A 27,107-nucleotide genomic window follows, 5' to 3' on the forward strand; every position below is an offset into this window, starting at 1 on the left:
CAGTAATTTCACTGACTTGGGGAAGAGGAGAGATTCTTAGTGGGTGTTCGCGGTTCCGGAGATAAGTCTCCATCTTCTGTAAATCAGGCATTTATGAGAAACCAGTCTCTCAGTTCTCAGGTTCCTTTCCTCTGAGGGCACGTGTCAGAATCTCCATTTCACATCCTCTGGTTTCATTTTAGATTGAAATCCTTTCACAAACCGATCAGCAAAGACCCATTCACTGCATTTCCCAAACAAGATGCACCTGTAGTCCTTTCTCTTGGCTACTTTCCCTTGTCACTACCTAGGCCAGGCAGGCATCCTCTCTTGCCTGCTAATGGTCTCACTTCTAGTCTTGCCCTCTTCAAGTCAGTTCTCCACACAGCAGCAAGTCTGATATGCCTAACACCGAATGTAACTCAGATCTTGTCACTCTGCTTAAACTTCAATGACTTCTCATTAGAATAAAAGCCAAAGTCACTACTACAAGCTACCAGATAGATGACAAATGACTTCACCTACTGCCTATCAGCCCACTGGCTTCTGGGTTCTTCCAAACCAAGATTTTTCCTACCTCAGAGCCTTTGCACACACCATTCTCAAATCAGAATCTGGAAGGCTCTCCCCCTCCGTGCCCTCCATTTTGATATGGCCTGTTCCTCCTAGTTCTCTAGACTCAGGTTAAATATCACTTCAAAGATTTCTTTTCTGACCACTTCCCCTAAAGTAGGTTCCTCTATTATTCTCTACTAGAGGCCCGGTGCACGAAATTCGTGCACGGAGGGCGGGTGTCCCTCAGCCCAGCCTGCACCCTCTCCAATCTGGGACCCCTCAAGGGATGTCCAACTGCCCGTTTAGGCCCGATCACAATCCAGGACTGCTGGCTCCCAACTGCTCACCTGCCTGCCTTCCTGATTGCCCCTAACCGCTTCTGCCTGCCAGCCTGATCACCCCCTAACCACTCTGCTTCCAGCCTGATTGATGCCTAACTGCTCCCCTGCCAGTCTGTTTGCCCCCAACTTCCCTCCTCTGCCGCCCTGGTCACCCCTAACTGCCCTCCCCTGAAGGGTTGATCGCCTCCAACTGCCCTCCCTTGCAGGCCTGGTGCCTCCCAACTGCCCTCCCCTGCTGGCCATCTTGTGGTGGCCATCTTGTGTCCACATCGGGGCAGCCATATTGTGTGTTGGAGTGATGGTCAATCTGCATATTACTCTTTTATTAGATAGGATAGAGGCCTGGTACACGGGTGGGGGCTGGCTGGTTTGCCCTGAAGGGTGTCCCGGATCAGGGTTGGGGTTCCCTTGGGGCATGGGGCGGCCTGAGCGAGGGGCCTGTGGTGGTTTGCAGGTGGGCCACGCCCCCTGGTGACCCAAGCGGAGGCCCTGGTATCTGGAATTTATTTACTTTCTACAATTGAAACTTTGTAGCCTGGAGCGGAGCCAAGCCTCCTGCTTGCTCCGTGGCCGGCAGCCATTTCTGTTGGGGTTAATTCACCTTCTATAACTGAAACTTTGTAGCCTGGAGTGGAGGCCTAGGCCAGCCAGGGCAGGTGGAAAGCTTGGCTTCCTCCGTCGCCGGGGGCAACCCTGGCCTGCTCTCCCCAGCTCCATGGCTGCCTCCATTTCTGTTTGGATTTGTTTACCTTCTATAATTGAAACTTTGTAGCCTTGAGTGGAGGCTTAGGCCAGCAAGGGCAGGCTGATAGCTTGGCTTCCTCCGTTGCCTGGGAAACCCAAGCCTCCCTCCTGCTCTCTGTGGCTGTAGCCATCTTGGATTTATTTGCATACACACTCTGATTGGCTGATGGGCGTGATTGGTGGGCGGGGCTTGTGGGTGTGGCGGAGTTAGGGTCAATTTGCATATTACTCTTTTATTAGGTAGGGTTCCAGCTCTCAGTTTCCCTCAGAGTACTTACCACAATTCGTAATTTACTTGTTACTTCTTTTTGTCCTCTATTCATATTAGAATGTTAAGTCAAGGAGAGCAAGAACTGCTATCTCCAGAACAAACAAAAACAAACAAACAACAAAAACAAAAAAAGAACTACCTCTAGCACTTAGCACCATGCCTAGCACGTGGTAGACACGATATTTAGTTACTGTCTTCCATGCACTTCAAACATAAGTTCCTCCTTTAAACTCGGCAGTAATTTCCCGCGGAGGAAACATGCTCCCAGTAGTGCAAAGAAGGAAAGAGTCAGGTTTCTAACTTGTCTGAGGTCACTGAGCCGGAGACCTGTAGGTCCCCAGAGCCCTCGCTCAAACACCAAACACCACACACCACACACTACACACCACACACCACACACCACACTGAAGTTCCCAGTTTGGGGAGCCCAGCAGTCCAGGAGCCCTTGGATATAAAGCCAGGAAGGAGAAACAGCCCACCCGCGGGCTCCCAAAGTTCCCAGCAGGCCCTGCGCTCCCTGGCAAGTGGGCGGTCCCAGGCGCCGGAAGACCGACGGGAAACTACGTTTCCCAAAAGGCTCCGCGGGGCGCGGCTGACTGGCGGAAGCGAGGCCGGCGACGGCGTGACGAAGCTCCGGGACGCCGGCGCGCGGGGTTTGAACTGCGGCGGTTTACGGGCGTTAAGACTTCGCAGAGTTAGGGGAGTCGGAGGTTCCTGGTGTGTGTCTTTTCCGGCGCATCTGCCGACTGACTGCCCAATGGACTCGGCGCTTCAGGCCCGCTTGTTTCCCGGTCTCGACATCAAGATCCAACGCAGTAATGGTGAGGGGCGGGGTCCGAGGCCTGGGGGGCCGTGGGCTCGGAGACGGCTGAAATTACTGCCCCTCCCCAAACGGCAGGGCCCTGAGACACTGTTGGGGAGTCCCCTCACCACACATCCGGGTCTCGGCACTGGCAATCCGTCCTCCCCACCCGGGCCGGGGGCCCCTGCCCGGCGGTCGGTCCCCTCCGGTCCTCTGGGAGAAGGCGGGGCTCCTCGGGGCCCGAGAAGTTAGGATTGCTAGAGGAACTTCCTCTCCAAATTCTCCCGAGACTGCCCTGGTCTCGCAGGGACCTCGGCTTCCACGCCCCTCTACTCTCCTATAACCATTGAGCACCTGCAGGATTCAGTGTAACAAGACAGATCCCTGCTCTTCAGGAGATTGCAATTGTGTTCGTTCTCTCTCTCTCCCTCTCTCCCCCCTCTTCCTCCCTCTCCCTCCCCACTCTGTAGGCTCTATTGAGGGCGGCTGAGTCTTTATCCCCTGCAACTCGGTTTTAAGACTTGTTCTCTGCCCACCTCACTATGGAATGTCCTATGGGTGAAGTGCCAGGAAGTTTGTCTCCTGTTAAAAAGGAAGAAGGGCAGCTGTCCTTTCCTTCGGGTCAACTCCTCATTGAGAGTCTCTGTGGGATCTTTATCTTTTAAAAAATACGTTTTTATTGATTTTTAGAGAGAGAGGAAGAGAGAGAGAGAGAGACACAGACATCGATGAGAGAGAAACATCCATCAGCTGTCCCCTGCACGGCCCCCACTGGAGATTCTATTCTCCATCAGGGTGGGCATGTACCCTGATGGAGAATAGAACCCGAGACCTCCTGGTGCATGGGTCCATGCTCCACCACTGAGCCACACTGACCAGGCTCTCTGGGGGATCTTAAAAGTGAAAAAGAGCCGAAACCGGTTTGGCTCAGTGGATAGAGCATCGGCCTGCGGACTGGAAGGTCCCAGGTTCGATTCCGGTCAAGGGCATATACCTTGGTTGCGGGCACATCCCCAGTAGGAGGTGTGCAGGAGGCAGCTGGTCGATGTTTCTCTCTCATCGACGTTTCTAGCTCTCTATCCCTCTCCCTTCCTCCCAGTAAAAATCAATAAAATATATTTTTTAAAAAAGTGAAAAAGATGGGTAACTCTGGCCTTTTTATATTCTAGGCCTAATTCACAGTGCCAATGTACGGACTGTGGACTTGGAGAAAGCCTGTGTTTCAGTGGAATGGATAGAAGGAGGTGCCACAAAGGGCAAAGAGGTAGGTTCTACGTAAACGATCTGTGTGAAAATGGGACTGGTGAGAGCCTTTAAAACATTTTTTATTTTTTGATTTTAGGGGGAGAGAGAGGGGGAAAGAAACATCCATTTGTTGTTCCAGTTACTTACACATTCATTGGTTGCTTTGTTTTTCTTTTCTTTTGTTGCTTCTTGTATGTGCCCTGACCGGGGACCGGAATCATAACCTTGGCCAAGAGCCTGTTTTGTTTTTTAATATATTTTTATTGATTTCAGAGAGGAAGGGGGAGAGAGAGAGAGAAACATCAGTGATGAGAGGGAATCATTGATTGGCTGCCTTCTGCATGCCCCATACTGGGCATGTTCCCTGACTGGGAATCAAACCTTGACCTCCTGGCTCATAGGTCAACATTCAACCACTGAGCCATGCTGGCCAGGCGAGAACCTGTTTTTCTTTTTAACATATTTTTATTGATTTCAGAGAGAAAGGGAGAGGGAGAGAGAGATAGAAACATCAACGATGGGAGAGAATCATTGATTGGCTGCCTCCTGAATGCCCCCTACTGGGGGGGTTGAGCCTGCAACCCCGGCATGTGCCCTGACCTGGAATCGAACTGTTAACCTCCTGGTTCACAGGTCATTGCTCAACCACTGAGTCACACCAGCCGGGCTGAGAGCCTGTTTTTGATGCTGTGTTGTCCTTCCTGATCTCAAATATGATCCTCTGTGGATGCATTGGGATTTTATTTAGTAAGGCCTATTCTGAATTGCAGCAATCAACTATTTCTGGTGTTTGTAGAAAGCAAACTGTACGGAATCCTAAAACCTTGCTCACCTAAGCTAGCTTCTGAATACATATGATAATTGTTTGGGGAGCAAAATTGATAACCTAGTTGAGAAGACAAAAGTATGTGTCTGAAACACCACATAACAAGGCAACTTGTGATAAATGGTTCAGGTGAATAGTGCTAGGGCAGCTCAGAGGTGGAACTCATTGAGGATGAGCTGGGCTTGTGGGAGTGGGCAGGAAAGTTTAGCAGATGGCCCTCATGGGACTAATGAAGAAGCCGGCTACAAGCAGTAGAAGGCTCAGGCTGCTGGGTCTTCATCTCCGGCACTAAGATGTTTGAGGTTTTATTCTGTAGCCAGTGGGGTGCCTGGGAAGAATTTTGAGGAGAGCTGTGACTAAGACATTTATGCTTTAGACTCTAAAGCATAACCTTGATTATGGCCAAGGTTATGCTTTTTTTTTCATACAATAAAAAAGGCAGACACTGTGTTTGGTGCTGGTGATACAGAGGTGTGGGTGAGACAGACCTGGGCCCTCTTTCATGGAGCTTAATGAGATAAATGTACAGGGCTTGCTTAGGACAGCACCTTATGGCAGGTATGCAGATATTTATGTGCTATGTTGGAGAAATAAATGGATCGAATACTTTACATTATCTGCTCTTGAATAAAGAAATTTCTAAAATTTCTTTCAACCAGCTGCTAGTTCTTTATGATTTGTTTTGTTTTGGTTTGTTGTTGTTTGTTTAGAAATACAGCTCTTGTTGTGTCTCACATATTGCCTGTAGAATAAGGTCCAAACTTCTTGTGAGGCATTCAAAAGCTTTTCAAGATCTGATCCCAATCGGCCTTTTTCTTTCTATCACACAAAATACCTTGTGCTGGGGCAAGCAGGGCAGCTGCCCACTCTGTGACCATGCCTAGGGCCTTGCTGCCTTCACGCTCTTCTTCTTTCTTCCTGGGATGTTCACCATCATCAATGTGAAAAGCAGGTAGTGTCAGAACTAGGATTAGGGTTCTGGTTTCCCATGTTGTTTATGCTTTCTGGAGTTTAGGGATCGGAAACGGGGGAGGGATATGTAGTGAGGGCCTGTAGCTGTCCAAAAAAAGTGGATAGACATATGGTTATTGAAGTATTTGCCAGTTTTTGCATTTGGTTACTCTGTCTTCCTTGTCTATCCCATGCTGCTTTGGTTTCTCGCCCTTTGTATATATGACTTCTCTCCCCGCATTAGAATGTGAGCTCACTGAAGGCAAAGGCGATATATGCCTTTTTTTTTTAAATAATTCTTTATTGTTGAAAGTATCACATATGTCCCATTTCCCCCCTGATTCACCCCTCCAGCCCGCCCCCGCCCCAGGACCTCAACGAAGGGCAATATGTCTTTTTTTTTTTTTTTTTGAAGGGCAATATGTCTTAATTCATCTTTGAATATCTCTTTTTACTGCCTTACTTGTGCATAATACATTTTTTTTGTTGTTGTTGTTAATCCTCACCTGAGAATATTTTTCCATTGATTTTTATTTATTGATTAAGGTATTACATATGTGTCCTTATCCCCCCTTTGCCCCATAACCCCTCCACTCATACCCTCACCCCCCTGGTGTCTGTGTCCATTGGTTATGCTTCTGTGCATGCATATAAGTCCTTTGGTTGATGTTTCCCCCTTACCCCCACCCTCCCCTACCTTCCCTCTGAGGTTTGACGGTCTGATCGATGCTTCTCTGTCTCTAGATCTGTCCATTGATTTTTTAGAGAGAGTGGAAGGGAGGGAGAGAGGCAGAGAGAAATATCGATGTGAGAGAGACACATCGATTGGTTGCCTCCCACACACATGCCCCGACCAGGGTCAGGGATCGAGCCTGCAACCATGGTACGTGCCCTTGACTGGAATCAAACCCACAACCCTTCAGTTCCCAAGTCGATGCTCTATCCACTGAGTCAAACTGGCTAGGGTGCATAATGAATTGTTTAATAAGCCAGTTAATAAGTAGGAAGTAACGCTTTCACCCTAGTGTGTTTGAGTTGTTCCTAGAGAGTTTCAGGACTCTGGTGATGTAAACCTAGAATTGTGACCTCACTGCAGGCATGAGCAGGCTGCTGTGACTGAGGAAGAAGTTTCTGGGCCTCTTAGAAAAATGTAGGTAGATTAGGGTTAGGTAGTAGCTCTCTGGAACATGTCCCTGCCCATAAGATCCTGAAGGGCCCTTCCTTTTTAACTACCACTGGGACAGTTAGACCTTCTTTCCTCCTTCGTGTCAGCCAGCAAGAAGTGTTTCGGGCACTGTGCCCAGCAGGATCCCACTGCCCAGCAGAACAGTAGGGGAACCAGGTACCCCAAATCTACCGTGGACTACCTGACTGTTTGCCTGCCTGCCTGTCTTCTCTTCATCTCGTTCTCATCACTGACATCTACCATAGCTTGGAAATCAGAAACCAATATCCATCTAGATGGTAAACCACAGCTAAGGAATAAATATTTGTTTATAGCTATTAGTACTTGGTGGAACTTAAAGTTGGTAAAGTCTGAATCTTGGTTGCAGAGATGCAATTGGATTGAAAAAGCTATGTTATTTCATTGAAACTTTCATTTGCTCCTTGCAGATTGATTTTGATGATGTGGCTGCAATAAACCCAGAACTCTTACAGCCTCTTCCCTTACACCCGAAGGATAATCTGCCTCTGCAGGTGAATGTAATGGTAGGTGCCTGTCATCTGGCTGCAGCCAGTGCCCCAGAGGATTCACTTGGCTTTTGGCTCTTTGCTGGATTGTTTTCTGAGACTAACTTGGACTTGAGCCCGGCGCTTGGGCCCTTGAGAATTGATAAGAGCCGTATATGGTGGTGGTATGTTTTGTTTTTCAGAAACAAAAGCGCAAATCAGTCAACTCCAAAATTCCTGCTCCTAAGGAAGGTAAATGGATTTCTACTGGCTTATTGTCATGGGGTTGTGCCCAGAATGATGTTCCTGGGGCTTAGGAACCTGTGAAGTAGACTCATTGTTCCAGTTTAGCAGGTGGCTTCTATGTGAGCTGAGTCCTGCCCCATCTTCCTCAGTGAGGAAGAATCCAACCTACAGGGAGGAGGAAATGGAGAGGTATTGGTCAGAGGATACAAAGTTTCAGTTATGCAAGATAAATAAGTTCTAGAGACCTAATGTGCAACATAGCACCTATGATTAACAGTATTGCATTGTCTACTTAAAATTTTACTGTAAGGGTAGATCTTATATTAGTGCTCTTCCCACAGAAGGAAAAAATAACCATAACATAGGGGGTAGGAGGGAACTTTCAGAGGTGATAGGTATGTTTATGGCATTGATTGTGATGATGATTTCATGTGGGTGTGTACTTACTCCAAACTCATTTAGTTGAATACATTAAATATCTACAGCGTTTGTATGTCAATCATCCCTCAAGCCAGTTTAAAAAAGAAATTAATCCAGCCATCCAACCTACAGCTCTTAGACCAACCTCTCAGGGATGTGGTGCATTTGGGAAATTTGCTGACAGGTCTAGAAGTCTTTGTTGTAGAATCCAGAGTGGTAATCATCTTTGGCAGGCTTGTTTTCTTCCCTCAGGGAACAATGGGCCTTGGAGTGAGGTGGTGAACAGGCTGTGAGAAAAGCTAGGTCCAGGCTGTTTAGAAGTATGGTCTAGTCCAGTGGTCGGCAAACTGCGGCTCGCGAGCCTCGGTTTGCCGCTCTGTTAACTAATGAGTTTGCCGACCGCTGGTCTAGTCGATGTTGCTATGGAGATCTGGGGCTCGGGTAGGATGAGTGGGGTTTCAGCAATGCCTCAAAGGTTGGGCTTTCTCTGCAGAAGTCAGCATAAACCTACTTTGACTACAATAGTCTGTGGCCATAGTGGGTGGCTGAGGCACAAACTGCCCAAGAAATCCAGCTTATTATTCAGAACCAGCTATACCTGCATGGCCTATCCCAGTCCAGAGAATAGCACTGCCCTGCATGATCTAGCTATCCCAGGAGCCAAAGGAACTCCTTGGCCCAGGGTGAAAGTTGTGAGCTCGGGCTGGGCATGAGTGGTGGTGCTGGCCCTCTCTTGCTGGCCTGCAGAGAGATGGAAGTGGCAGCAGTCTCTCTCCACATGCCTGACCCCAAGGGACATTGCCACAGCTCCTTGTAAATGGAAAAAAATCTTAATACAGGTGCATGTTATTGAACAGTAGAATGAAGCACAAGATTGTAAATCTTCTGGTAAAATAGGAAAATAATAATTTATGCTCTTTGTGAAAGACATGGATTATATAGAGCCATCAGATCAACCTAAATTTAGGAGACTCAGAAATTCAGTACAAGTTGATCTTGGCCTACACGACACCACATGTTCTGTTTCCAAATGTATGACTTATAGGTGAACTAGTGGCCCGGTGCACGGATTCATGCACATTGAAAGGAGATTAATTAGAAGAAATATTTTAATATCGCTATTCTCCCTTTCTCTATAATAGAAGTGTCAGAGATGAAAGAAAATTAGTAAAATGTATATGAAAATAATATATAAATTGATTAATAAACAATAACAGCATGATATAACAACAAAGACATAAAAACAACAGAAACATGATATAAAAACAACATTGATAAAAACAATGACTGATAAATTTATTAAACTTATTCTAATATCTCTCTATACACCACATTAAGAGTAAAAACACTTTCAGAGTGCTTGACTAATTTCCCTTGTGATGAAGTATTTACAACTTTAATATCACATGCTCTTTGAAGTAGAGAGAAAGCAACATATAACTGACCATGTCCGAGATTGGGTTCAGGTAGGAATATTCCTACTCTGTCTAGAGTTTGTCCTTGTGATTTATTAATAGTCATCACAAATGCTGGCATCACGGGAAACTGTCTTTGAATTAATTTAAATGGGAGGCCAGTGTCAGACAGGGACAAATGAATTCTTGGAATCAGAACAGCCTCTCCTGCAGATCCTGTTAATAATTCAGCTTCGATTGTGTTAGGTCGAAATCTTTTGATAATAAATCTAGTATCATTACAAAGACCCCATTTACTATTAAGATTTCTCAGTAGCATGGTGATTGCACCTACTTTCAGTTTTAATTTATGACACGGCATTCCCGAAGGAGAAACACTAATAAGAAATTCGATGGGAAAATTTTCCTTTTTGGCATCATCTGTTGAATCAATGGAATCATCACTCCAATAGGTGTGAAAATCTCCATCAAGTGTATCCAAAATTTATTCATTTAGCCGAAACCGGTTTGGCTCAGTGGATAGAGCATCGGCCTGCGGACTCAAGGGTCCCAGGTTCGATTCCGGTCAAGGGCATGTACCTTGGTTGCGGGCACATCCCCAGTAGGGGGTGTGCAAGAGGCAGCTGATCGATGTTTCTCTCTCATCGATGTTTCTAACTCTCTATCCCTCTCTCTTCCTCTCTGTAAAAAAATCAATAAAATATATATTTTTTAAAAATTTATTCATTTAATTTATGAATGTGCTCATTTTTAGGACAAAGAATTGCACGTTTAGATGTATATATTTTTCTTTTTAAAAAATATATTTTATTGATTTTTTTACAGAGAGGAAGGGAGGGGGATAGAGAGTTAGAAACATCGATCAGCTGCCTCCTGCACACTCCCTACTGGGTATGTGCCTGCAACTAAGGTATATGCCCTTAACGGGAATTGAACCTGGGACCCTTGAGTCCACAAGCCGATGCTCTATCCACTGAGCCAAACCGGTTAGAGCTAGATATGTTTTTAATATCTACAGATACGCTATTTCCAAAGGTAGCTTCAATAATAGATCCGTTACAAATCATTTTATGAGGGATTTCAATAATATCCATTTCGAGAGCTTTATACATATCGCGCATGCACAAGTCAACGTTTATTTTTAAATTGCCTGTGCATGTCATATGTACCAGCCTGTCAGTTGGATGCACGGGCATATGGTTGATCACTTAACCTTTATATATATACTAGAGGCCCACTGCATGAAATTTGTGAATGGGAGGGGTCCCTCAGCCCAGCCTGCACCCTCTCCAATCTGGGATCCCTCGGGGGATGTTCTACTGCCGGTTTAGGCCCGGGATCGGGCCTAAACCAGCAGTCAGACATTCCTCTCAAAATCTGGGACCGCTGGCTAACGCTCGCCTGCCTGCCTGCCTGCCTGATTGACACCTAACTCTCCCCTGCCGGCCTGATGGCACCCAACTGCCCTCCCCTGCTGGCCTGATGGCCCCCAACTGCCCTCCCCTGCCGGCCTGATGGCCCCCAACTGTCCTCCCCTGCCACGGCCTGATGGCCCCCAACTGCCCTCCCCTGCCACGGCCTGCCAGGCCCTGCCTCCACTGTGCGTGCGGCCATCTTGTGACAATGTTAGGGTGTGATGCGTGAGGGCGTGACAACCACCTAGGCCAGTGATGGCGAACCTATGACACGCGTGTCAGCACTGACACGCGTAGCCATTTATTTTATTTTTTTATTATTATTATTTTTAAATATTTTATTGATTTTTTACAGAGAGGAAGGGAGAGGAATAGAGAGTCAGAAACATCGATGGGAGAGAAACATCCATCAGCTGCCTCCTGCACATCTCCTACTGGGGATGTGCCCGCAACCAAGGTACATGCCCTTGACTGGAATCGAACCTGGGACCCTTCAGTCCGCAGGCCGACGCTCTATCCACTGAGCCAAACCAGTCAGGGCACGCGTAGCCATTTCTGATGACACGCGGCCGCTGAGGCGGCCACATGCCGAGGATGAAACATTTGCTGCTCCTGAGGATGAAACATTTGCAAAATAATGTTTTCTCCTCAAAGTGACACACTACCCGAGTTATGCTCAGTTTTTTGGCGAAGTTTGACACACCAAGCTCAAAAGGTTGCCCATCACTGACCTAGGCTATTAGTATAGATAGGATTGTTTCTCTTTATGTAGGAAAACTATATAGATGGGTAGAAAAGAACAAGAATTTAAATATAACTCATTTGTTTCTCTCAGTTAAGCATTCTTCTAGAAAATCAAGGTAACTGATTCCCTGGGTTTCTGATGTGTGGCCCAAGTTTGGCTCTGTAAAGCTTCCTGAAGCTGTGGGAAAGCCCAGACTTTGGAATCTGACAGTCCTGGGTTCACATCCTGGCTCTGACTCTTACAATTAAATGACATTAGACAAGTTGCTTAATTTCTCTGAACTTTAATGTTCCCTTCCATCAGGTGGGAATACTGCTATTTATCTTCTACTGTTTTGAGGTATGGGAAGAACATTGTAGAATGGTAGGTGCAGGATTAGGTCTGTCTCTCCAGAAATGACTTCATATTGGCTGTAGATCCCTCCATTTGCTCATGACAGATGCTCTTGTGGGAGATATCCTTGCCCTTAGGAGCTCTCAGGTTTGCAGAATGTGAACAAATTAGTTTTGGGGTCACTAGTACTTAGCCTGTCTAATTTTTCCTTTCCTGGTGGTCAGGACCCATCTCACCCTGTATAGAATCTGAAGGGTTGCTCCACCAGCCCTCCTTATCATGCTACACTGATTGTCCCCGGTTCTTCAGGTCTCCGAAGCCGCTCCACTCGCATGTCCACTCTCTCCGAGGTTCACGTCACCCCTAAGGAGGATGGTATGGAGGTGGACCTGCCCGTGCGTGCCAATTCCCGCAAGCAGTTCTTAGTTCCTAGTGAGTAATGAATCTCTTCTCCCTGTTTGACACCCTGGAGCAGCTCCTCACACATTTCCTGAATCTGTTCTGGAATATCCTAAGATTTCTACATACCCTGGCTTAGTACTTAGTATTCTTCTGCCCCTACCCCACAGCTCCCTTATCTGGAAAAAATCTTTTTTCCCCCTTACTTGAAACATAATATACAGTATATACAGAAAAGTGAACATATCATTGAGTATATACAGTTCTTGAACACACTCATATAACTAACACCTAGATCAAACAGCATTACCAGCACCCAAAAGTCCCCCTCAGGTACTCGTTCCAGCTGCTAAGCCCCCAATGAAACCTATAATCCTGACTTATTTTCATTTATTTATTTATTTACTTATTTACTCTGGTTTAATGAAAATTTGATCCATTATCTTTTTCTTAATTGAAAATGATTTGCATCAAGGTTTTGTTACGGGGCATACAGGAACTAATGAGAATATTTTTAATAATACATATCAGTACTGTGTCCCCAGAAGGCCACAGAGCTCTGTAAAAGAGACATAATTCTTTTTTTAAAAAAATATGTTTTATTGATTTTTTACAGAAAGGAAGGGAGAGGGATAGAGTTAGAAACATCGATGAGAGAGAAACATCGATCAGCTGCCTCCTGCACACTCCCCACTGGGGATGTGCTCGTAACCAAGGTACATGCCCTTGACCAGAATCGAACCTGGGACCCTTCAGTCCACAGGCCGACGCTCTATCCACTGAGCCAAACCGGTTAGGGCAATTCTTTTTTTCTTTTTTCTTTATTGATCAAGGTACTATTTTTTAATATATTTTTATTGATTTCAGAGAGAAAGGGAAAGGGAGAGAGAAATAGAAACATCTGTGATGAGAGAGAATCATTGATTGGCTGCTTCCTGCACTGGGGATCAAGCCTGCAACCCAGGCATGTGCCCTGACTGGGAATTGAACCGATGCCTCCCTGTTCATGGGTCAGTGCTCAACCACTGAGCTACGCCGGCCAGGCAATTGTCAACTTTTATTAGATACATAAAGTAGATGAAGATTTTGTAAGATACACAACCATTACATCTTACATATATCAAATTTAGCTCTTACAAAATGAAGGTAAAGGATCATGACCAAGTATGGGAAGTAATGAGTTGTCATGGGTTGTACCTTTCAGGGTTGAAATCAGTACGTTTAGTTTTGCTCATGTTTCTATTATTGCTGGCTTTTCAGTCTTTGCTCCTGTTAACCACCCGAGTTCGAAGGCTGTTTTGTTTTGATTTGTTTTGAGTTCCAAGGCTTTTGAAAGTCAGAAAGGCCTGGCTTTTCTCCCAGTGAGTAGAAAGACTTGGCCTAAGAACCCATGCTTGGGTCAAGCCTAAGGAATTCAGGCCTTAAAAGGCTTTTTCCTTCATGGTGAAGCCCATACTGAGTTACTCACCCTTTTCTTTCTTTTTAATCCTCATCTGAGGATATTTTTTCCCACTGATCTTTTTGTGTGTGTGTGTGTGTTTTGTTAATCCTCACCTGAGACTATTTTTTCCATTGATTTTTTTTTTTTTCGAGAGAGTGGAAGCTGGAGAGACAGAGAAACATCTATGTGAGAGACATATCAATTGGTTGCCTCCTGCATGCACCCTGACCAGGGCCTGGGATGGAGCCTGTAACCAAGGTATGTGCTTTTGACCAGGAATCAAACCTGCATCCCTTTGGTCCATAGGCCAATGCTCTAACCACGAGCAAAACCAACCAGGGCGGGGTAGTCAAGATTTCTTGACCCAGGAGCCAGCCCCTGCAGAGATACTGGTCCGGTTCAGGGTATGGGCTGAGATAAAAGCAAAAACCCAAGTTCTGCTCACACTATAGGAGCCCGAGCTCTTGCTGAACTGGCAGTCAGTAGCCATCCTCCTGGTCCATGAGCCACGAGGGCTCAGCTGAGGACAGCTGCAGTAGCCTGCCGGCTTCCCCAATGACTCTTGTTTCCTCACAGCTGGCCCCCCTCGGAACTCCTGCCCTGCAGTGGCTGAAATACCATTTACGATGGTCAGCGAGGAGGTAGAAGAGCAAGTCCATTCCATGCGAGGCAGCTCTTCTGCAAACGCGGTGAACTCAGGTAGACATGCTGAGCTGTCTGCTGCCCTACTCCTAGTGCAGGACAGTTTCATTCTGTTTCACACCTGGTCTGCCGTGGCACCTGAGTTCAAACTGCATTTGTCACTTGGGGTCATGTTTCCCTGTGGCCATGGAATCAATTTTGCACAAAGGTGATCCCTTCCCCGTAAGCTGGCAGAAACCTTCTAATGTAATTGAGGTGTTGTCACAACAATAGTGTCTTGGCTGACACCTGAAGAACAGCCTAGAGCAGAGGTCGGCAAACTGTGGCTCGGGAGCCGTATGTGGCGAGCCTCGGTTTGCCGCTCTGTTGACTAATGAGTTTGCCAACCACTGACCTAGACTCTCGATTCCAATAATTACAGGCTGCTGCTGTTCCTTGTGATTAAGCCCTTATCCCAGTGGTCGCGAGCCGCAGTTTGCCGACCACTGGCCTAAAGTAACCATTAAGACTAAGCAGTGATGGTCTCACCTCTCTGGTTGTTGAGAAAATGCCACAGAGGTATGGGGAGAGTTTGGGTTAGACCTGGAGTACTCATGTGGGCAAATCTTTACTTGGTGAGTTTACCATCCCAAGAGTCACATCTGCTTCCTCTCCTTGCATATGGTGATTTAAGTGCAAAGGTCTTGAGAAGGCCTAGTCCTAGGAAAGGCCCAGGACTCAGTACAGCAGCTGGAGAAGAACAGGCTGGCTGGCCTAGACAAGTAAAAGAATGAGCTTTTCCTCCCCTAGTTCGGAGGAAATCATGTATTGTGAAGGAGATGGAAAAAATGAAGAACAAACGAGAAGAGAAGAGGGCCCAGATCTCTGAAATGAGAACCAAGCGAGCTCAGGTATCTTTCTTGGGAAGCTAGGGTAAGGGTTTTTTGACAGGTATCCTTGACTGCAGTGTTAACGGCAACACAGATACAGTTGGGCCCCAGCATTACTGTGGCTCCAATTCTGATATCCAGTAAGCTTAACTGGTATCAGGATTCAGAGAACAATAAGTCATATTCTTCTGAGGGCCTTCACGTGGGGACTATTTCATGCTGACTGTTCAGTGGGCACGCCTGTCATACAGCACAGTTGCCTGTTTCCCCAACCTCCTAGCTGTGTGTGTGTGGTGGAGGTGCAGCAATGCAGGTCTAGTTTGGAGCATTTCCCCTTAATTGGGTTCATTGCTCTGGGGAATCCCAGCCTTCTGATCTCCTAAGTGGCCCTCACCCCAGTTCCTGGAGTGGTTTGGTGTATGCCTAGGCCCCCCTGCCAGTCTCTATTCCCAGGGCTTTGTTCCTGGGTTCTCAGCCTTGAGTCAGGGTGGGAGGAAGTGAGATGGTGTGGGGGTTTTGTCAACTCTGATGGGCCAATTGCACAAGGAGAGATGTTGCTTTTACTTAGTACTGAAGTCTAAGAGCACTTACATCTCAGCAGTCAGTGTTTTTTTGCTCTTGTCCCAAACAGGAGTATGACAACAGCTTTCCAAACTGGGAATTTGCCCGGATGATTAAAGAATTTCGGGCTACCTTGGATTGTCATCCCCTTACTATGACTGATCCTGTAAGTAAACCCAAAAGGCTTCTACCTCCCCTTCCTGAGTAGGTTTGCAGTTAAGAGACAGACAACTTTAAAGGAGAGCATCGAGAAATCTTCCCTCAACGTTGAGGGTATTTTTAAGATCCTTTGGTGCGTTGGAATTAGTGAGACCTAGATGAGGGTCTGATTTTTAAACTTTACCCCCACCTTACCTTCTGTGCTCTTGATTAACTAATGGGGAGGCAGGGTCCTAGTGTTAGATCTTGGCTCCTGACTGGGCCAGACCTGGGATTGGAGGGGAGGGGCTCGGGAGAAGCTTTCTTTAATACTGCCCTAACCTTCTGTTGGTTGGTTGTCTCCTCTCATTCTCTTGAAGATAGAAGAGCACAGGATATGCGTTTGTGTTAGGAAACGCCCGCTGAATAAACAAGGTAAACTCCAGTCAGTCAGAAAGGGGCTTTGAAGTAAAAGAGGATTCCTGTGTCCAGGGAGCATCCCCTGAAAATACTCTCCTTCTGCAGAATTGGCCAAGAAAGAAATTGATGTGATTTCCATTCCTAGCAAGTGTCTCCTCTTCGTACATGAGCCCAAGTTAAAAGTGGACTTAACAAAGTATCTGGAGAACCAGTCGTTCTGCTTTGACTTTGCATTTGATGAAACAGCTTCAAATGAAGTCATCTATAGGTTAGTCCCTTGCCTCTTCTCACCCCCCCCCCCCGCCCCGCCCCACCTCCCCTCGCCCTATTTGATCTTTTCCATGCAAGACACTGCGGTAACACTGCTCACAGACATGCTGGACTCTAAAGCCCTTCCTGGCCTCCTCTCATGTTTTATTTCATTTTTTAATGTATTTTTATTGATTTCAGAAAGGAAGGGAGAGGGAGAGAGAGATAGAAACATCAATGATGAGAGAGAATCATTGATCGGCTGCCTTCTGTACTCCCCACACTGGGGATCCAGCGGGCCCACAACCTGGGCATGGGCCCTGACCAGGAATTGAACTGTGACCTCCTGGTTTATAGGTCAGTGCTCAACCACTGAGCCACGCCTGCTGGGCACCAAGGATATTTTTATTAAGATGGGAGATACAGAGCACATTTGCATGTCAGTGGAGATGATGCACCGGAAGAACAGGGAGTGGGGAACTGCAGGAGAGAAGTCTGAGGGAAGGTGCTTCAGAGCACAAGCAGAAGGCAAACAGGTGGCCTGCGATGGAGCAGGGACACTCCATTGTAATGGGAAGGAGCAGAGAATGTGGGTCAGGCAGGTTGGTAGATTTGGAGGTGAGAAGGTGGGGTTCTCAACAAAAAAGGAGGTGAGGCCATGTTTCTTTGGATCAGCTCACATAGAGCTGGCTCTGGCTCTAATTCTGGTTCTGGTTCCTGGGCTGCCATATGCCATTTTGCAGCATTAGCAGTGCATCTTTGAGTGGATCAGAAGTGAGGTATTACCCATTGCATTCTCTGAGGCTGGGCAGGCTTCAGGGATTCTTCCAGTATCTTGTGCAGCCACCCTGTTACCGTCTGGGCTTTGCAGACTCAGCAAACTCTAGGACTGCTCTGTCTAATAAAGCACCCACAGCCTCATGTAGCTGTTTAATAAAAGTTAAATAAAATTAAAAATTAATGCCGAAACCGGTTTGGCTCAGTGGCTAGAGCGTCCGCCTGCGGACTCAAGGGTCCCAGGTTCGATTCCGGTCAGGGGCATGTACCTTGGTTGCGGGCACATCCCCAGTAGGGGGTGTGCAAGAGGCAGCTGATCGATGTTTCTCTCTCATCGATGTTTCTAACTCTCTATCCCTCTCTCTTCCTCTCTGTAAAAAATCAATAAAAAAAAAAATTAAAAATTAAATTATTCAATCACATAAGCCACCTTTCAGGTGCTTCACCAGTCCCATGTGGAAGTGGCTACTATTGGACAGCACAGATCTAGAACATTTCCATCTGCACAGAAAGTTCTATTGGACAACAGTGCTCCAAACTACAAGTTGACAAACTTGGGCCCAATTTGGTTCACAGTCCCTTTTTATATGGCTCTAAAACCAAGAATGTTTTTTATGGTTTTTTTAAAAAAATATATTTTTATTATTGATTTCAGAGAGGAAGGGAGAGAGAGAGAGAAGTATCAATAATGAGATAGAATCACTGATAGGCTGCCTCCTGCATGCCCCCCACTGGGGATTGAGCCTGCAGCCTGGGCATGTGCCCTGACTGGGAATCGAACTGCAACCTCCTGGTTCATAGGTTGATGCTCAGCCACTGAGCCACGCCGGCCGGGCTGTTTTTTATGTTTTTAAAGGATTGTTGTTTTTTAATGTGACATAGCTACATGGTCCACAAAGACTATAACATTTTTGACTCCTACTTTAGAGGGTTTCCTTTGATCTTTGTAGTGTATCTTCTGCTGGAAGTCAGCTGCTGAGTTCAGGCTTTCATCTATGTCTTCAGAGTCAGGAGCGGCTGGTGGCTCAGAGTGTGGGCCATCCACTTGCTCATGGCAAGTCAGTCCAGCCCCCCTTTGCCCCCTCCGGTTGGCTAGGAGAATTTCAGATTTGTAAGTGGGGCTGAGGTCAGGTGGGACCCCTTTGCAGGAGAGGAGTACTAGTGCTTGGAAGGAGGAATGGAGGACCCAGAAGTTCTGCAGGGGAAGGGCAGCAGGACCGTGTTCCAGGGTACACACTTTGGTCAGAGATAATACTCTTCCCTATCCTTTCTGCTAGGTTCACAGCAAGGCCACTGGTACACACAATTTTCCAAGGCGGAAAAGCGACCTGTTTTGCATATGGCCAGACAGGAAGTGGCAAGACGCATGTGAGTATTCAAGCATGGCAGGGTATGCGTTTGCCCATGGGGCTGCTCTGGGTCCCTGAAAAGGAAGACAGTGAGTTTTGTGTAGAAAACCCCCTCAGGGTAGATGCTCCATCACCAGATAACGCTTGTTGTGCCAGGTGCAGAGAGGTGCCTTCACGGGTCCAGCCTCCCAACTTCGGTGTGGCCCACTGGGGTGATGGAGCCGGTCGTGCTCTAGCCTCGGCCAAAGGCCCTTTACCAAGGTCTTCTGTCCCTTCCTTTTGCAGACTATGGGCGGAGGCCTCTCTGGGAAAGCCCAGAATGCATCCAAAGGAATCTATGCAATGGCCGGTGAGTAGTGTCTTCTGCCGTCGTGGGGTTGGGCACAGCAAGCAAGTTGCTTACTTAATCCATGCTCTCTCCCATAGCCCAGGATGTCTTCCTCATGAAGAATCAGCCCCGCTACCGGAACCTGGGCCTGGAAGTCTATGTGACATTCTTTGAGATCTATAATGGGAAGGTAGCTGACAAGGAGACCCTGTTTAGACTGTTGGGGCCCTGAACTCTCAAAAACCTTGAGGTTGGCTAGAAATAGTAGAAGCCAAACAATCTGTGGACTGTGAAGCGCTGGCGTGACGTATGGGGGTTTCATCTGATGGTGGGATGGTACTTGGGTCAACAAGTGTCCTGGCTGTTTTGGCTCAATGGATCAGAGCGTCGGCCTGCAGACTGAGGGGTCCCGGGTTCGATCCCGGTCAAGGGCACATGCCTGGGTTGTGGGCTCGATCCCCAGTGTGGGGTGTGCAGGAGGCAGCCAATCAATGATTCTCATCATTGATGTTTCTATCTCTCCTCTCTTCCTCTCTGAAATCAATAAAAAAATACTTGAAAAAAAAAAAAAAGCTGTAATCGGGCTTAAAAAAAAAAAAAAGAGTCAACAAGTATGACAGGAATACTCTGCAGGGCTCCTCTCAGATGGGAGGTTTGCCTTGAGTGTGCCCTGTGCTCCCTCAACCCACCTCCTTCACAACTCTTTTTCCTTTGATCACCCATATTCTCATATTCATCCTCTCTTCCTCCCAACCCCCCTCTCTGTGTGTATAGTGAATAAATACTCACATACAACTCTCTTCGTTTTTTTGCAGAGTTGCTTTCCTTAGAGCAGATAATAATAGCTGTGTTGATTTTTGTTTAATATTTAAAAATTGTTGATTTTAGAGGGGGAGAAACAGAGATTTGTTGTTCCACTTATTTATGCATTCATTTGGTTGTTTCTTTTTTTAAAATATGTTTTTATTAATTTCAGAGAGAGGAAGGGAAAGGGAGAGAGAGAGATATCAGTGATGCGAGAGAATCATTGATTGGCTGCCTCCTGCACGCCCCCTACTGGGGATCGATCCGCAACCCAGGCATGTGCCCTGACCTGGAATTGAACTGTGATCTCCTGGTTCATGATGGGTCAATGCTCAAATACTGAGCCACACTGGCTGGGCAGTTCTTTCTTTCTTTTTTTTTTTTTAATCCTCCCACCCAAGGATATGTCCCCAATGATTTTAGAGAGAGAGGAAGGGAGAGGGAGAGAGAGAGAAATATCGATGTGAGAAACATCAATCAGTTGCCTCTCGCACTCGCCCCTACGAGAGATCGAACCTGCAACCTGGGTATGTGCCCCAACCAGGGATCGAACCTGAAACCCTCTGGTGTATGGGACAACATTCCAACTGAGCCACACCAGCCAGGGCAGGGTGATACTTGTATGTGTCTCTTTGGTAGATCTGGCAGGGATTGAGCCTGCAACCTTGGCGTGTAGAGAAGAGACTAACCAACTGAGTTACCCGGCCAGGCAGGGCTGCTAATATGACATTATGTTGTAAGCACTATTCTAAGCACTTATTTCAATTCACTTATTAATCACAACAACCCTACAAGTAAGTGTTACCATCACTATGCTGCAGGTGGTTAAGTACTTACCCAGGTTCACACAGCTAGTGAAGCATTAGAATCACATCAAGCTGAAAAAAGAAAAAAAAAAGAATCACATCAAGCTGAGGCAGCTCAATTCAGAACCCACACCCTCTGCTAGTCTGCCCAGCTCAGGTTCTGTCTTCCATTCCTGCTGCCTGCCCTTGTCTAAGCTGGGATAGACCCTGAAGGAGGGAGGCGTCGGGTGGGGTGCCCAGTGCCTGATGGCCTTAGCCTTGTTCCCCTGCCCGGCACAGGTGTTCGATTTGCTAAACAAGAAGGCCAAGCTGCGCGTGCTGGAGGATGGGAAGCAGCAGGTGCAGGTGCTGGGGCTGCAGGAGCACCTGGTTAACTGTGCTGACGATGTCATCAAGATGATCGACATAGGCAGTGCCTGCAGGTCAGAAATCTGGTGAGGGGAAGGGGCTACTTTCTCATGCCCAGTTCAGGTGACAGACTAGCTCTGATCCCATCTGGTTCCACAGAGCCCTGCTCTCCCCGGCTTGGGGAGGACGGTGAAGGCCTCTGTGGTAAGAGGTCTGTAAGAGGCTCATTAGGAGCAACTCAAAGTGTCTTAAATCTAACCAAGGCAGGCTTCCTTTCTTGATGTGAGGCAGGAGCTCTGGATATGTTCTGGGCTGAAAGTGCTGGAGCCATAGCTCCTGTAGGGAAGTGCTCTTCTTCCAGGCCCTAGGCTGGTGCATTGGAGGCTCAGGGAGCGAGCTGCCCTCTGCAGGGCCCTCACATTTTGGCAAGTGGTTCATGACAACCCCTCTTTCCCTGTGTGCCCTGCAACAGAGGTAGCTCATCTTTCCCCGTGTCCTTATGGGCCCCCAGGTCTGGCCATGCCCCCTAGCATAGAATCCAGTACTGTGGCTGCCAGGAAAACTTACCAGCTCCTCTGCTGGAGGGAGAGCTTCTGCCCAGGGGAGGCAGAACAGAAACCTGGGACGAAGACACAGGACTTCTTAGAGTTCTGACCATTGTCCCTCTCTTACCAGAGAATTCACTGCTGTGAATTGTCCCTCTCTTACCAGAGAATTCACTGCTGGGGTGGCTGGTGACTTCCGAAGCTCATAGCCTTTCTTTGCCCTCCTTTACCACAGGACCTCTGGGCAGACATTTGCCAACTCCAACTCTTCCCGCTCCCATGCCTGCTTCCAGATTCTCCTTCGAGCCAAAGGGAGAGTGCATGGCAAGTTCTCTTTGGTGGATCTGGCAGGGAACGAACGAGGTGCAGACACTTCCAGTGCTGACCGGCAGACCCGCATGGAAGGCGCAGAAATCAACAAAAGTCTCCTGGCTCTGAAGGTAGCAGGGGCTAGCTAGAGGTGGGGACTGCTGGTCGCAGCGAGAAAGTGGGCAGTGGAGATTAAGGAAAGGCCCTCAGTTGCACTTGGTGCCCCACAGGAGTGCATCAGGGCCCTGGGACAGAACAAGGCTCACACCCCATTCCGCGAGAGCAAGCTGACACAGGTGCTACGGGACTCCTTTATCGGGGAGAACTCAAGGACCTGTATGGTGAGTAGGGGCGCTGTGGCGGTGGTGCAGGGCATCATCTAGGCCCATCCTGGGCAGGAGGCCCGGTGCCCTTGGCTGTCTGGGTTTCCAGACTCTAACTTGACTGAGCTTCATCCCTGCCTTTCAGTTCCAGGCTCCTCTTTGCCTACCCCAGGGGAGGAAAGGAGGTTCTCCGTATATCCCCGCAGCTCTGGGTTTGGGGGAGTCATTCCTCCCTTACCTGGTGGAAAGGAGGCTCTAAAATTCAGAAGGAGGACCTTTGGGGAAGCAAGAGAGAGGCATCCTGGCTTCTGTGACCTCCCTCGTATTCCTTGGCTTCCAGCCTAGAATACGGGAAGGGCTATGGCCTTGAATGGCCTTTTATTCCTTCCTTATTTTATCCACAAGCCCTTCTAGCTTGGGTCTGCTCCCCTCCAGGAATATCCTCTCCCGTGTCTGCAGGGAAGATGGGGATTTCAGATTAAGCTCTAACGCCTTCTCCCTGAGCCTGGATGACATGAGGGCTCCTGGAGCCACAGAGCCTTAAGGTGTGACCTCGGTGTGAGGGATGGGGCAGTGAAGAGACAAAGAAGGAGGGCTCATAAGATGTGCCTTTAAAGGCAGGGAACCAACTTTTTCAGGAGCTTTAATTTGCAGTGAAGCAAGTTGCCTGCTAGAATGGGTGCTTCATGAGCTCTCCCCAGTCCCGGAGGGTCCAGTAGCTTGGAGAAACTCCTCCTGGCAGCCTCTTTCCATGATCCTCGACCTTTAACCATTCATTCCTTCTTTTGCAGATTGCCATGATCTCACCAGGCATAAGCTCCTGTGAATATACTTTAAATACACTAAGATACGCAGACAGGTACCAGTACCTATGGCCCTGTGGGCTGGGGAGCAGGATGTGGGAGAGGAGAAAGGAATGGCGGTGATGAAAGAGGGAGGAGGCTCTGGGACTCAGTGCTTACTGTTTACTCTTCATGATTCAGTGAACCTGAGGTTCCGGAATTGTGACATGATGCTAGGTCTGTCCCCATCCCCTCCAGGCCTTGGTAGGGAGTCAGCATGCATGAGGGTCTTTTCCTAGGCCAGAGGCAAAGCTGCTCCTCCATCCCCTTGAAGCCTCAAGGCTGGCAGTCTTAAGTGGTACAGCACTCTTGTGAGTGCCAACAAGGTTGCTATGGGATCAGAAACCTTCTTGTTTCCTCAGGGTCAAGGAGCTGAGCCCCCACAGTGGGCCCAGTGGGGAGCAGCCAATTCAGATGGAAACAGAAGAGACAGAAGCCAGCTTTCAGGAGTCTCTGGTCACAAGCAATGTAAGGAGCAGGGTGGGGCCTAGTAATCAGAAACATGGCCTGCTGAGATGGGAACTGGGCCATACTGTGTCTCTCCTTTTAGTTTTCCAAGGAGGAAGAGGAACTGTCTTCCCAGATGTCCAGCTTTAATGAAGCCATGACTCAGATCAGGGAGCTGGAGGAGAGGGCCATTGAAGAGCTCAAGGAGATTGTCCAGGTGGGCAGCTGGCCCTGGCATATCCACCCCAGCACAGGCCCGCCGCTGTGCTCAGCACCATTGCCTGAATGTGACCTGGGCTTTGCTTCCACAGGTCTTCAGGTTGACCTGGCAAGAGGCAGCCCTCTACCCTCGCATTCCTCAATTCTTTACCTATTCACCTATCCGTTCTTCTAGGGCAGCTAATACCACACCCTCTTCCTTAGCCTGGCACGCAAGCTTTCCTCCATCCTAGCCGGAGCTAGTCTCTCTCCACCATGCTCCTAATTGGGGGTTTTGGAGGGTGGTTTATGTGCAGGGACCTTGTTATTCAGTAAATGTTTCTGTATGCCAGCCCCTGTGCTGCAACCAAGGACCAAAAACATAAAGTATGGGTAGTAGGCCCTGAAGTAAGACTTGTTCAGCCCTGATTATTTTATTTATAAGTGATTTCCTTGTGAAAGTCATTTAGCCTCATTGGACCTCAGTTTCTTCATTCTTAAGATGGCTAAGACAGGATGGTTTTGTCTGAGGGTTAAATGATATGCATTTTATTTATTTATTTATTTTTAATCCTCACCCAAGGATATTTTTCATTGACTTTTACAAAGAGGGGGAGAGACTGAAAGAAACATCGATGTGAGAGAGAGATATCCATTGGTTGCCTCCCACCTGCGCCCCAACCAGGGTTGGGGATCTGGGGGTTGAGCCTGCAACAGAGGTCCCTGCCCTTGACTGGAATCAAACCAGGGACCCTTCAATCTGCGGGTTGACACTGTATCCACTGAGCCAAACTGGCTAGGGCTAATGTGCTTTTATTTATTTTTTTAAAAAATATATTTTATTGATTTTTTACAGAGAGGAAGAGAGAGGGATAGAGAGTTAGAAACATCGATGAGAAAGAAACATCGATCAGCTGCCCCCTGCACACCCCCCACCGGGGATGCGCCCGCAACCAAGGCACATGCCCCCGACCGGAATCGAACCCGGGACCCCTGAGTCCGCAGGCCGATGCTCTATCCACTGAGCCAAACCGGTTTCGGCCTAATGTGCTTTTAAAGTGCTCAGCAGCCTGGCTAGCATGACTCAATGGTTGAGTGTCGACCTATGAACCAGGAAATCACAGTTTGATTCCTGGTCAGAGCACATGCTGGGTTGCAGCCTTGATCCCCAGTAGGGGGCGTGCAGGAGGCAGCCAGTCATTGATTCTCATCACTGATGTTTCTATCTCTGTCTCTCCCTCTCTGAAATAAAAAATGTATTTTAAGAAAAAGAAAAGAAAAGAAAGCACTCAGCAGTGCCCAGCATGTGGTCAGTGTGTAGTAAGTGACAGGTGCTAGCACTGCCATGACGCCTACTGTGGAAGAGCAGGTGGAGGGGAGAGGCCCGAAAGGGCACCGAAACAGTGGGGTCCTCGGTGCAGAGCAGGAAGGAAGAGCTTGAGGCCCTTGGAACGGAAGAGGGAATGTGAAAGATAAATGCTTAGGCATGTCCTCCCTCCCTTGAGTACTCAGGGGCACAAATATTTAAAAGGACATGGTACTTTAATGAAGAATGAGAAGTTTGCTCTGATCAGAGCAAAAGGAGTGAGCTGATGATGAAGGGAGATTAAGCTGTGGATAGGTCAGCAGGGACTTGATGCTAAAGGGCCTTATGGTTCAGACCAGAGGCCTAGACTTTGTTAGGAGGACAGTGTATGCCTTTGAAGGAAGTTTCAGAGAGTGGTGCCAAGGTCATATCAGAGCTTTGGGTACATCACTGTACCCACGGTGTGAAGCCTAGTTTGCGAACATGGGGGGAGAGAGTAGAGGCACTTAGGAGTTGAGAGCCATTAGGAGATTGTTGGAAAGAGATGTTGGTGGCTAGACTGAGTGTGGCAGTGGCCATGATATTCAAGAACCATTAAAGGGTGGACTTGGTAGGATTTGGGAACAACAGGGTGAAAGAGTAAAGTTGTTCAGATTTCTGGCTTGAGCATATAAGGGATAGGGACAAGTTTGGGATATGGAAGAGGAAGAATTGAGTCTGGGGACTTCTGCAGGAGAGGGTTGGGAGGCAGGGGGTGGGCTATCTGGAGGAATGGCCATTTGCATTGCAGTTAGGAATGATTTGCTAAATTAGTTTGGTCATTGAACCAGCAAGGTGCTCCCTGTGTCATTGCAGCAAGGGCCAAGCTGGCTTGAGCTAGCCGAGATGACCGAGCAGCCCGACTACGACCTGGAGACCTTTGTGAACAAGACAGAGTCTGCCCTGGCCCAGCAAGCCAAGCACTTCTCAGCCCTGCAAGGTGGGTGCAGCTGGATGGGGAGCTGCAGGGTGGGGTCTTTGCAGGTGATGGCAGCTCTGCCCTGAGGGAGTGGGGCCTCTGAGACACCCTCTAACCCCTAGTGTACCACGTCTCCTTCCTTCCAGATGACATCAAGGCCTTACGCTTGGCCATGCAGCTGGAAGAACAGGCCAGCAAACAAATAAGCAGCAAGAAACGGCCCCATTGACGACTGCAAATAAAGATATTTGGTGTCACACCCAGCCTTTTCACCACCCCACTTCTCCCCAGTGAACTTTGGGCACCTGGTTCTGAGCTCAGACAGGCTGTGGTAAATGCCAAGTATTGGGGCATCAGAGCCAGGGCAGCTGGGGAATGGATCAGAGTGACATGGGACGCTATTTTCCTTCCTCAATTGTAGTCCTGAAGGAAGCATGGATGAGAGGAGGGAACTTTTAACTATCCTGTGTGGCCCTTCTTTCCAAGTGGGGAAGGCTTGTTGGCATGGAGCTTTCTCTTGGTCAGCGTTCTGCCTGTGTGGACTGGCTGCTGGTGGAGGGCTCCCTGGGGTTGCCCTGGCTTTGGGGAGAGGAAACGAGCCTTTAGGCCAGCTCTGGCGGCTGTGACCTGCCATCCACACCCTTGATCTGGACACTAAAGTGTCTTATACTTTTAAAAGTTTCTGGAACCTCTTCCTTCCTTGCTTTGCTGTTTTAAGATCTAAGAGGATCCCTGTTGTTTTTTTGTTTTGTGGTTCTACATTGTGTCTAACAATAAAGAAAGGAAAAAAATCAGCCTGTTGTGTGGCATGTGTGAAGGGCCTGGGGTGTGTCTGAGCCTTCTGGAAGGGGGGCGGGGGGAGGCAGAGAAATATCAATGTGAGAGACACTAACTGGTTGCTTCTCACACACACCCCAACTAGACCCCTAGTATCCCATATAATAAAAGGCTAATATGCAAAACAACCCAAGGGTAGAATGACCAGTCACTATGACCACTGACCATTAGGGGGCAGACACTCAACTCAAGAGCTGCCCCCTGGTGGTCAGTGTGCTCCCACAGGGGAGTGCCACTTAGCCAGAAGCTGGG

The 27,107-nt window shown here is 47.9% G+C and overlaps 1 protein-coding gene across 1 annotated transcript; it reads left to right on the forward strand.

The window, feature by feature from the left end:
- The first annotated feature begins 1,283 nt into the window (after positions 1 to 1,283).
- Positions 1,284 to 27,023, forward strand: KIF2C (kinesin family member 2C). Its single transcript, XM_079776042.1, has 21 exons — positions 1,284 to 2,711; positions 3,862 to 3,956; positions 7,329 to 7,424; positions 7,589 to 7,637; positions 12,269 to 12,391; positions 14,376 to 14,498; positions 15,231 to 15,331; positions 15,942 to 16,037; positions 16,390 to 16,444; positions 16,535 to 16,697; positions 18,733 to 18,823; positions 19,090 to 19,153; positions 19,231 to 19,322; positions 21,022 to 21,164; positions 21,871 to 22,075; positions 22,175 to 22,285; positions 23,059 to 23,126; positions 23,472 to 23,577; positions 23,660 to 23,773; positions 25,916 to 26,039; positions 26,165 to 27,023. The coding sequence occupies exons 1-21, from the start codon at positions 2,648 to 2,650 to the stop codon at positions 26,245 to 26,247; spliced, it is 2,166 nt and encodes a 721-aa protein (XP_079632168.1). The 5' UTR covers positions 1,284 to 2,647; the 3' UTR covers positions 26,248 to 27,023.
- The last annotated feature ends 84 nt before the right edge of the window (positions 27,024 to 27,107 follow it).

Source organism: Cnephaeus nilssonii, assembly GCF_951640355.1.
Source record: "Cnephaeus nilssonii genome assembly, chromosome: 7".
NCBI classification, from domain to species: domain Eukaryota; kingdom Metazoa; phylum Chordata; class Mammalia; order Chiroptera; family Vespertilionidae; genus Cnephaeus; species Cnephaeus nilssonii.